The 12,781-nt window shown below is 38.0% G+C and overlaps 1 protein-coding gene across 1 annotated transcript in view; it reads right to left on the reverse strand.

Moving 5' to 3' along the window:
- Window positions 1-410: 410 nt before the first annotated feature.
- The window catches only part of QSOX1 (quiescin sulfhydryl oxidase 1), a gene marked incomplete in the record, with an annotated part of 36,140 nt that continues 23,769 nt past the window's right edge, over window positions 411-12,781 (reverse strand). Inside the window, 9 exon segments of the mRNA XM_072419808.1 lie at window positions 411-1,445; window positions 2,717-2,893; window positions 4,852-4,996; window positions 5,722-5,844; window positions 7,714-7,843; window positions 8,892-9,020; window positions 10,080-10,225; window positions 11,876-11,966; window positions 12,510-12,606. Coding sequence (XP_072275909.1) covers window positions 634-1,445; window positions 2,717-2,893; window positions 4,852-4,996; window positions 5,722-5,844; window positions 7,714-7,843; window positions 8,892-9,020; window positions 10,080-10,225; window positions 11,876-11,966; window positions 12,510-12,606 — 1,850 coding nt within the window.

Consider the following 12,781-nt stretch of genomic DNA (forward strand, 5'->3'; position numbering starts at 1 on the left):
TAAGGGTGACATTCTTCCCAATGGTCAGCAATGTAAGAAGCATTCTTCCCACTTACTAAAAATGGTACTAATGTACTCTGAGCTGTGGATATCTGGTTTATATTGAAACTATGTAAAAATCATGCAAGGTCTTTTCCAAACTGGCAGTCAGTTCTAGTGATTTACAAATGGGCTTGGAAGTCCCTCGGTTTTAGATTTGGATCTTGATTAAGAACATCAGCTACACATCTCTCGAGTATATTTTTTTGCCCATCAATTTGGCCGGTTTTACATTCAGATCTATTTGAATCCCCATGCAGTGCTCTTATCAATGCATAGTAAGTGGCCAGTTATCAAAAAGCACAGCAGTCACCTTAGTAAATGCTATATCTTCTCTGAATTGACAGATGAATCATTTATAAATACACTCCTTTGTTTTTGTTATAGAAACATATTTTAATTGGTTTATTTTATTAACAGATCAGTCAACATACAACTGTATTTAGTTTTGGTCTTTACTGATTGTCTTGGGCTAATACAGAACTTCCCCAAGTTAACACAGGCATTTGAAACTTTTAAAAACATACAGTTCTATCTGTAACATGACAGACATCGAGTCCGTCACCCCATTTAATGCAAGGCAGTATTTTTGAATTACGGTTGAGGATATCTGTACCGTTGGCGGAAAAAGCGTGATCGGACATTAAGGTACAGATACATGGCAAGGAGGCCCATGCTGGTGAGGAAATAAAGAATAACACATAAACTGATGTCTAAGCGGGAAAACCCAACTTCCAGCATCTTCACCCAGCGACCCTTCCAGTTAATGTCCCCTTGCTCTACTATCACCCCAATAAGTTGTTTGGCATCAATCCCCCTCTTGAGCAATCTTTCCCTCACTGCTTCTTCATTAAACTCAGCATCATTGGGATCCAGCAATGTCTTTGGGTGGAGAGCACGTTTATGGTGCTTTGAGTTGGAGTCCTGCAAAGTTCTACCTTGGAAATAGTGGTTTTCATAGGCATCTAAGTCTAAAATTGTCTCTTCTCCATCTTTCTGCCCAGCTGTGTTGCTCTTCATTTTTATAATAGTGGGTCTATGACGTGGGATCTGTTTTGCTTTGGTTGTTGGAAGCGAGTCCTCTTTTTCCTTCTCTTCAGCTTTCCCTGGTGGGACTACGTTATCATTTCTGCTCAGTGTCTCCTGTCCTTCTGCCACATCTTTTGTTTCTCTCTTCTCTCTTGTGGTGTTTGTGCTCGCCGTTTCTCCCTGCTTTTTCAACAATTCAGCCTCATCCTCTAAATACTTAAAGGATATGTTGCTCACAGAAAATCGCTGTTTTAGGAAACGGAGAACATTTGGAACATCCCAAATTTCATCGTTTAAGACTTTCCTTCTGCAATTTGGACAAAGTTCTTTGGATGGCCACTGGATTTTTGGGAACTCTGGATCTTCTTCATTATTTCCTAGGAAAATGGTACAGTAATAAATATTACAAAATACAGTAAAAAAACACTAACACAGTGTTTAAAAAAGCCTTTATATGAGTAAAATTTAAAATTTTGTTTGATTTACAAATAGGCAGAATGCTCGACATTCATGGGAATTTGGGTACTGAGGCCTAACTTCCAAACGACTTGACAATAACACTATGGCTAAATGAACTATTAGACCACCCAAATAATGTTTACATTTTTAAATATATATGCAGATTTTGTACATATAAATAACATAACAATGTCATCGGAATACAATCTTCTAGCTGCAGATGCCTCTGCGTATTAACTTTACATGTGACTTTTATGTACTGGTGCTTTACATACATGGGGAGGACTCCTATTAGTTCCTGGTAATTATTAGGACCAAAGCTGTTGGTGACATTTGTGCTTTGACAGCTAGCAGCCACACAAAGTTTTGTCTGGTAAATGTCAAAAGAAGGACAATCATTAACTTCAAGGGACATCAAACTAACTGTTATATGATATTACAGAACTAAAGGGATTTAATACACATATGAGCTGTTTCACCAGTCTCAGAACTAATTCTGTTCACCCAGTCTTTTGATTTGTTTACATTGTATGTGATACCATTATTTTCTATTTCACATTTGCATTTTCCTGCATCACCTGTCAGCTTGTTGGATAATAAATTACCTACATTGTACTTCCAATTTCCAATGAACAAAAATTAAAAGCTAAAACAGAAAATAGTGGAGTCACATGATGAACCAAGCAGACCGAGAAATCCTTTGGTATATAAAATAGCTCATACAGTATAAATGCATCCTAATCATGTAAGTAGCTGTTTTCCTGGAATTGAGTAAAGTCAATTTATTCCTCTAATGCAGCAGTCGCCACCGTTCATCTGTGAGAAAATTTTGGTGGTCCGCTTCTCTCAGGAGGAGGACCCCACTGGGGGGGCGCACTGGCCAGAGCCGTGGACCATGTCTCCCGTACGGATTGCAGGCTCTGGGTGGTTGTGTCTCAGACCTGAAATGGGAGAGTGGATGGGTTCTGGCATCATGACATTACTATGGGGGAAGTTTCTTCCCCTTTTAGTGACACATGGCTCCCCTCTTTTGCACGGTCCAGGACCCTTAAGTTTAGTGGTACGTAGGTCCAAAAAGGTTGGCAACCACTGCTCTAATGCAAACCTAGGTCAGGTTCAGAACCCTAGTTCTTGTATAGAATGATAGCTGACACCTAATGATTCAGCCTTAAAGCTGTTTAAAACTTACCTGCCAATCTTTTGTTCACACGATTATGACGTGACCACAACCATTTGATGGCTTCATCGTGATCCCGAATAGTGTGCATCGACTCACTGGCCATTTTCTCAAACTCTCCAGCACAAGCCCTGCAGCCGAAGAAAAAGCGGACATATTTCCGCATTACCTGCAAGACCTCCTGTGGATCTATAGAAAGTAAGATGAAGACAAATGTGTCATCCACAAAACATAACACAGAAAACCCAGAGTCAGCCCAAGCTATCCATCAGATTTAGGTAGTAAGTAAATCCCAGAATGAACTCTTGAAATCAACTCCTCGTTATCTCTAGTGATGAGATTATTGTGATTGTGAGTTTACAAAAGATTATTTACTTTTTTGTTTAAATATATTAATTTTTCATATGCAGCAGCCATGAAGAGACAATACAGATATTTGCCAGCCCCATGAGCATTGGCCTAAAATCCAACTGCAACTTCACTTTACAACTTCCAGGGATCATCCATTATATATTTATTAAAAAGCATTACATCATCAAATTCTCACAGCAGATAACACAGTAAATGTGACACGCTGCTTCAGAAAGGTTTTTCCTACATATATTGCTTTGCTCTTTCTCATTTTTTTTTTTTTTTAGAAATGATTTATTTAGTTTTTAAATCTTTATTATTGTGCATCCATATTGCACCCAGCAACCGACACTGCACTTTTTTGCTGTTTTGTTCCACCTATTCCATGGACAATCTCCTGGGGAGCTAGTTAACCTAATGTATGTTTTCAGAAGTGCCCAGGAAAACTCATGAAAACACGTGATGAAAATGAGAACTCTATGCAGATAGGTTCCTGGCTGGTATTTAAACCAAGAGCCATCCGTGCCACCCCTCCCTCAAAACATTTTTTTTACTTCCAGGGACTCTTGCTGCTGATGATTGCTGTACTCCCTGCAGCAGTTGCTATTTTTATTACATTGTATTTTTTGGTTCTTGGATCCTGAATATTGGTTTTATTTTAAATAATGTAGTGCTCCAGAATAAGAACACATAGCAAGAACTCAGGGTATTCAGGTCACTGATCAGGAATCAGGATGACAGTCCTGTTGCCTAAACCATTCACAATTAATGTCAGCTTCCATAATTCCAGACTCACAAATGCAGCTGCACACACATACTGTATAAGGACCTATTGGTGATCAAACCTAAGGCTGCTATCAATTGGCCTGATTTAGTAAAGCTCTCCAAGACTAGAGAAGACTTTATTTGGAGAACCTGAGTGATCTAGCAAAACCATAATATATTTCTTAAAAATAATTTGCTATTAGTTGTCAACTGTTTTTAATTGACGACCAGATCCATTCCAGGTTTGCTGGATCACCCAAGTTCTCCCATGAAAGTCTATCTTCTTCAGCCTTTGAGAGCTTTAATAAATCAGCTCAGACCTCATATACAAAATTATTTGATAAGATACAGCAAGAGCTCACTGTGTTATCTGCATCTGCAAGTCAACACGAAGTAAAACAAGGGAACCAGAATGACAGAAAAGCAGAAAAACAATAAAACTTGTACAGTAGCCTGATAATTTTAGTCACAGATATCTCTAAATGTCCAGTCTTCAAATGGTCCCTCAAATCAAACCAATTAGTACTGATACTATCTAGATTTGTTTCTCAACCAATGTTCCATGGAATGTTAATGTTCCTCCAGAGGTTGCTAGGGGCTCCTTGTGTAATGAACAATTTGTCCTCTCAGGTCAGTTTAACTGGCATCAATGATCTTTTTGACTTCTTGTAAGGGTGAGATTTGTGGCCAGCAATGTAGGAGGAGTTCTTTCTACTGACCACTATGTACTGTGAGTTGTGGTTATAGTAATTTTAAAAAGGGTTACCTAGAGACCTGAAAAGTTTTTTAAGGGTTCTCCCCTAATAAAAAAGCTGAGAAAGTCTGATCTAGAGGATCTTTCTCATCTTATTCTTCTAGAGCTGAACTCTGGGCAGACATCAATTATACCTTTCTATACCTACACCCATGTCCTGGTATGGAAACTGATCACTGCTGCCTAGAAGCCGAGCTAGAAATCAATGTTCAAATATGTTCTATATAACTGTATCTATCTCCCAGCACTGAGGATTCTGAAGAGACGCTTTACTAACCCGAATTGGAGGTTTTATGTTCGAGTGCTTGGACTGTCAGCAAATGGAAGAGCGTCCAGACTGTACATGGGAAACCTCGGTATTCAGGCTTTGAACCTTGACACCAGACGTAGTTCACATGAGGGGCCAGAACTGCATCTTTATCCTTGAGACAGACACAAGAATACAGAACAACCCATGTTACAAATGTCATTATGAGGAGCTGGATATGCTCAAAAATCCATGTTATACATTATGTATAAAAAATGAGATGTCATTCTACCAAACATTTACTGGTGTTAAATCATCCCATGTAATTCAAAACACAAGAAATATACAAGAAAGAATTATACAAAGTGAATGTTACATTCATGGCTTTATAAATCCCTTAGACTTATATCCCTTAGACTTATACCTATAGATTGTGCTGCATTGCTGCCAATATGATGTCCTATAATCTGTATATTGATAAGGAAGGAAAGGGAAAAAAAACGGAGGCAAACCTTTAGCAGATTCGATTTTAGCTGGATAGACACATACAATGGTATACTAGCAAAGCAAACTTTAAATTGCAAATTTCCTCAGAGTGCTCTATTTTTTGTGAGTAGCTTGTGATGCCAATGGTTCAATATTATATGGCCTTGCTTCCACCAATCTATACAGCTGCTACAGACTGCACAAAATACAGTGTCTGCTTATGACAATATTATGGTGAACTATTTGCTTAACAATTTACTTGGTTATGTAGTTAGATTGAAATGAAACACAAGCTCTTCGGGGCAGGTTGTCATATTGTATATTATATCTGACCACTGGGTTTATTAAGAATTATTGCAGCAGCAATGGGTAAGCCATAGGAACTTTACCATTGGATATTTGAAGTTTACTTACATTGTCCTTGTTATTTAAAACGTTGGCAAAGTCTTCATACGATATTGAATCTGTCTCCCGTTTAGACAGCCAGTCACCAAGGTAATTCAGCATAGTTCGCAGCATGGGGCGGGCAGGAAAATACTGTGTTAGAAATGGATAAAAGTAATTGAAGCCATCATGCTGGACAGAAAAATTATGCGTACAAGCAGATGTGTTATGTAGGAGTATGATGCCCTAAAAAGATGCAGCCATGGAGGTCCACCATGCAGTGCTGGGTTTATACAATGATTTTCAACTTCTGTAACGCTATAACTAACAGGTGAAAGTCAAAAGCTAAAAATACATCTGTATTATTCTCATATCTGGAAACAGAAAAAAAGTTTTCCAGAGTGACAATGAGAAAAAAATAAAGTTATGAAGGGACAAGTAATTTTTATTACCTTGGTGGGTTGTTCTAATAGGGCCAGGAGGATGGAGCTGAATAAATGTATAAAAGGAAGAAAAGGAAAAAGCAACCCCATATGGGCTAACCACCGACCTCCTTATTTCATGACATATTTCATTAATTTATTCTTTTCTGTCTCTGACCTAAATTTTTGTACAAATCACCTCCACAACTCTTTCCCGGAAACCTTGTACCTTAATCTGAGAGGTGGGATTTCAATCCACTACTTCCCCTTCAGTCAATCCCTTACATTGAATTCTACTGAATATTGTGATACTTATCTACCCCCCCTTTTAATATTCATAGATTTCTGTGGAACTTAATACTCTCCTATCTTCCTCCAACCATCTTTGCTTTTGCAAGACCTATCTGGTGACCCAACCGGTGCGTACTTAAGCTTTTTTTCCTAAAATCTACTACCATATCTCCTAGCTATCAATTCTCTTCAAAATCATAATTTCACATATTTAAGTTTAAGGCACAATATACAACTTTCAATTTACTTCTTCATCTATTTTTTTTATTTATCACTTATTTATTATTATCTTAATATATACTGATTTGGACTCACAAGATAACATCTTTTGATATGTTATTATCATACTCTTTTGTCCTTTGACATGTTATTATGATACTCTGGATACTCTGTTTTGGTATTTCATATACAAATACTTTATGACATTAATATTTTTCAAATGTATAGTAACTGTACTCTTATATATGTTTGCCCTCATTAGCATATGCACTGGTTTTCCCTATAATCCCCTGAGAAAGCCATACCCGGCAAAACGCGTAAGAGAATCACCATCCAGTTTCACTACAAATTGAACATTGTATAAATTTTGGCAGTCAGACTGTGTCTAGTACTAAGCTCCCTGTGACCGCCCTTACTCAGTTCAAGGGTACATCACAGAGACAATACGCACGTAAAAAGGCGTTTTCCTTGTAAATACCACAATTTTGGTTTGTTGAAATATTGCTCATGTATATATATAAAACTATGTATATATAAAAAAAACTCTGCTTTTTCCTTTTGTTCCTTTCATACATGACTTATTAGGGCAGCGGTCAGCAAACTTTTTTGGCTACTAGGCCATTTTAGGAGGTCAAGAAGGCACACTAGCTTCCACTGAAGTGTATGGAGCAGAAGAGAAACAAATGAATGTTATTGACAATGTTCCTATTTATTCTTTTTGTAATAAAATAGGTTTTGTAGTACAGATGGGTGAATGCACTTTAATGTACTTGTGCAATATTACATAGACATATGTGCAAAAAGTACATGGCATACAAAGTAATAATTCTCCATTCATGGTTCTGTGTAATGTTAATTCTATGATGTGTGTTAACTTTTGTGAATCTGTCTTACTTCCTATCTGACTAATCTAAGTCACTGACTGTAAGTTGGCATTAGTGTTGCCACCCTGCTATGTATTATACTTCAGTTGGCCATGGATGAATGTGCATTGACCTGATAGGCAATCCAACAGCCAACTGTAAGAGAACAGGTACAAACAGCAGGTACAAACCCGGGCATTGTCCCCCAACATTTCTGCTCCCCTTACCTTCTGCAGCACATTAATATAGCCACGAAGAGCTGCCAGACGCTCTCCTTCCAAAGTGCTGTAACGAGCAACTTCCACCCTCAAAGAATAATGCAAAGAAGACTCGAGGTCCGCCATATAAATCTTGGAACTAGATGTAGAAAATACAAATAACTTTCTAAATAAAAGAAACATTTACTAATGAAAAAAAAAGAGAGCTCCTTATAAAAATGCCGGTTGCTCGTTATGGCCACCAGTCGTGACAGAAGTCATGATCTTTGTATTTATTCCATGGAAACGGATCAGAACAACCAGGCAACAAAGATTGACAGTTTCCATAGGTTCCTCTAGAAAGTTTTCTTTAACCAAACATCGATGGCTTAATTAATTCAAAGCCAGATGGAGATAAACTGGGAATTTTAGCTATAAAAGGTGAAGATGACTTTCTTCCTTGACCCATGAAAGTGCTTAATGTGCCTGAGCATTGTGCCGTGGGAGGGTAGGAAGGGTTGTAGCCTCAGTGTTATATTGGATCCCCCCTGAACTTTTACTGTGAGCCTCCGCAGGTATGTGCTCCTTACTTTCCCTGCACCAAAGACAACCTTTCACCATCCCTAAATGGGCAAACTACATACCAACTTTACATCACAGAGAAATTTAAAACAAAATATATGTGGTGGAATATATGTTTTTTTGTATTTTTGCATCCCATTTTTATTCTTTGTATCCCAACTCCAGCTCCCCCTAACTAGGGGGACCCCCCTCCTCTCATACCTCCATACGTATTTTATTTTATTGCTTTTTTTATTTAGGGTTGGTCAAGTGAAATGCAGGGTCATCTTCATCTTCAGATTCTTTCCTGGCATTGTGTGATCCTTGATGGCGCAAATAGCAGTGATAATGTCATGTTAGTTATCGACAAGAATTACCAAATTTTCACATGATCCAAAGAAGACCCCATGTTTCGGATGGCCAGCCTCTTGATCAATGTTCTGGGGATGCAGGGTGGTGTGCTGACACCTCATTTAGGGGTTGGTTCATGGTGCCCTACAGCATCAGCAACATCTCAACCAAGATGACTGAGGACATCTTGGCAGGGGGGTAGGGGAGTGGCAATCACTATTGGAGCCAGGGTAGCTTTGTTTTTTAAACCTTAAACTGGACCTTTTTAATTCTGGAGTTGGGCTTTACCCATGTACCTATTTGCAGGTTTCAATGTCACATTCTCCTCCTCTAGTGTGGTCCATCCAATAAGATTAAGGTTTAGTTTCTTCACCCCTGGCAGAGAACGAATGAATTTGGTGTATTCTTTTCGTGTCTCTTTTTCCCTATGAGAAAAAAAACAAAACAAAACATTGGATTATTGCATTTTTTTATTTATTTTTTTATCTACTGCACTTGTGTACCAGAAAATCAAATTCTTATACAGGTAGTCCTCGGGTTAAATACAAGATAGGGACTGTAGGGTTGTTTTTAAGTTGAATTTGTATGTAAGTCGAAACAGGTACGTTGCTTTAATAATTGGTCATCAAAGAGTTACAAGAGGCTGCAGGAAGAGCTCACCCCCCCTAAGATCACCCACAACCTCAGCTATGTTTAGCAAAATATTTCTTCTGCAAGTCATGCAAACCGCCCCCCCCAAGCCTCTGTTCTGCACACAGTGAGCAGGTAAGCCCTGTTCGTATCTAGGAAGTGTTCGTATGTCGGATGTCCTTAACCCAGGGACTACCTGTACAGTATACTACTCATAGACTGCCTGATGCCAAGCCTGTGTTGGCAGTGATATGATCTGGGATGGCCTTAGTTGGACAGGTCTAGGTTCAGCAACATCATGTGTCCAAAAATAAGGTCAGCTGACTACCTGAATTTACTAAATGACCAGGTTTTTCCATAACTATTATTTCTTCTTGATGGCACAGGCATATTCTAACATGACAAATGTCAGGATTCATCCGACTCAAATTGTTAAAGAGACAATGTGCATATATTAAGGCTAAGGGTATATTAATAAACCAGTGACAAGAAAATAAATTTGTTTTTGACTTATGTAATCATTATAGAACCTTAGCACATTGTTAATTCCATGCTACATACATTCAATGCAAAACTAAATACAACCACTAGAGGGAGGAAATGACAAAAGATTTGCAAAAAGATAGTAAACTACCTAATGAACTCTTACTGTCCAGCAATCCCTGCGCATTACCAGAGGGTTATAGGGTTTAATCTACATTAATAATTCTAGCTGTGATTTTCCATAATGTAAGTTAAAAAAACACTTCTGTTTGGTTATTGTAAACCACACCATATTTTCCTATACTATAATTTATATTATAAATATTCTTTAAACATGGAAGAAATACTGAGCTTGGCACAGGGATACTCACAGCTTGATTCTACTGACTGATCCATTTCTATTCAGCAGTAAGCCAGTTGGAAATGATGACACATTAAATTTTGCAACTAGATCATTTTGGGTATTGAGTGCCCTACGAACTGAGATACCATCATACTGTACCATGTCCAGAGAAACCTAAGAAGAGAATATTGTAAAAGTGTTTAGACACACCATAGAATTTCCACATCACAACTATACTTCTGTTCAACATTGTCAGCAAGCATTACCATACAACACCCATTATCCAACGACATACAGCTGTACAGGTAAAGACAGATCACCTCTGACACCTCCGGCAGCAAGCAGCTCCATTGAAAAGAAATCTAAGCCAAATTAGAAGGGGAGGGCGGAGAGGCTACAGGTGGGACAAGGGGATTTTTGATTATTTGTCTTCATGGCAATGGATCACCAAGACAGCCAAGTACAAAATATTATGAATATTACATTGTAGGATAGGGCTAACAGTGAACCTGTAGTTTCCGCACGCAGGAAAAATAACAAGTTGACTTCAACAGCATCCTAAGCAGCTGCCTGTACTTGTTTTCACATCCATTTTGCTCATCTGTAAGAGTCAGGAAAACTGCCCAGGTATGTAAACTATAATTACAGATTGATCTGTGCACTAAGGAACAAATCACTGTTTCTATGGCTGACTGAACATAGAAAAAAAATAGTGATTTGTTCCTTAACTGATCAATCTGTACCTTGGCTTCTTTTCATGTGATCTTTAATGATTCTATGGAAGGCAGTTGTTTACATCATCAGTAACTTAAGCTGAACATGCTTGAGTTACTGATCACCGTAAAAAGACTCTGTAATATTTTTATGATAATAATACTTAACATGTATTCATTTATTTTACAAGTACAACTCCTGACAAATTATTTTTTTAGGTCTGGATGGAACAGGAAAGGGTAAGCACCTTTAACAAAGTTTTTCTGGATTTAGAAGAACAGAAATATCCAGATGCAGCACAAACAGTGGCACATGTGTCCTGATACAATGAACTTGCAGGTGTCTGTAGACTAGTGGTGGTTGGATAGCTCTGACCAGAGTTGATTTCAACTGGAATCCTAACTCCAAAGCCCCATATCCACATGTGACAAAAGTCCCAGAATCAAAAGGCTGCAGTCCTGGCACACTTGTCGTAATTTTCTGACTATGTATAAGATAATGCACGGCTAGCCAAGCAGCTGCTAATACATAGCCTGACTTCCCATCTGCTTACCTGCAGGAGTTAAAAAACTAAGCCTAAAGTGGATGTAGAAGCCAATGCAAGCTCTGCAATGCGATACAGAGCTTACACAAGGCTGACAACTCTCTCCCCCCTCACATGTGACAGCACTGGGTGTCTGAACAGCCAATCATCAACCAGCAGCACTGCAGTGTAGTAGAAGGTCATATAGTTCCCCTGTATCTAGAAGTACAAAATATGTCTTCTTACTTCCCTGAATGACCAGAACAGCAGAGGAAAAAAAAAAAGAAAGTATAAGAAGTTGCTATGTCCAGGACTAAAGGGAATCTATTTATTTGTCCTGCACCTCTTTTTCTACCCAGGTATGTGAATTCTTCTCAGTAAACTCTTTTAAAGCTGAGTGTTCAGAATAAGCAGGGGTCAGGATTGCCTATAAATCAATAAAAAGTGCCAAATGCCAAAGGGTAAAATAATATTGGTGGTGGGGAAATATTAATAGGAAAATTAGAGCCAACTCCTTGACTTACAAGAAAGTCAATATTTCCATAAATACATCCATATACAATTGCTGGTAATTAGGTCATTCTTACCTCTCGTGCCATATACATATCAGGAAGTTCAAAAATCAACACTAGATATTTCTCATCATTGTTCTGGAAAAACTGCTCAAGCTCAGGTGTGCTGGAAGAGAGATGTGATCATCATGTCAGTATCATCTAAAATCTACTGTTAGATAATGCTAAAACTAGTTATTTTTATTATTAAAACTTTTTAATCAGCAACTTTCTTTAAATGATTTTGGTGATCCTACCATGTAGCTCCTTTCTCATACACATCCTTCTATAGGCCAGTTACTGCCTTCTATACCCCAATGACTGAAGCACATGGAACATTCTCCACCAGAGAATGTTTCAGTGAATGTCAGATTCACAGCTTTATAAATATAAAATCCCTATTTGTCATTCACCTAGGTGGAAACATCTTCCTAAACTACAGAATATGTTGCCAACGTTGGGTAATAGAAAATAAGACTTTACATGATATTACTTAAAAGTAAAGAAAAACCTCTCATTGATATATATATAAGATGTGGAGGCTTATATTACTGACTCCTCCCACTGGGGTAAGCATAACAGCCAATCAGTTTGCACTTTCAGCAATAGCTGCCCCCCATTTATGTAATGTCAAGGTAACTTTAAATATGTTTCTATTCCTCAGTCATACCTGATTGGTTCTAGTGGTGGGCATGCAGGCGGTGGAGACGTCTTTCTTGATTCCAATTCATCAATAATGAATTTTCTTATCAATGCTGGTTCTCTACCTGCAGAAATATGCAAAACAAGATTTGTCGGTAACATGCTCAATGTTGTAATACTTCCCTGGTATACAAGTACAAATGGAAAGATTTTCAACAGTTTACAAAGTATATAAATCATTTTTTTTAAGGAATCACACCAAATTTATGTAACTTAATCACCTAAATTGAAATATGTTCT

This window comes from Pyxicephalus adspersus, chromosome 8 (assembly GCF_032062135.1).
Source record: "Pyxicephalus adspersus chromosome 8, UCB_Pads_2.0, whole genome shotgun sequence".
NCBI lineage: Eukaryota > Metazoa > Chordata > Amphibia > Anura > Pyxicephalidae > Pyxicephalus > Pyxicephalus adspersus.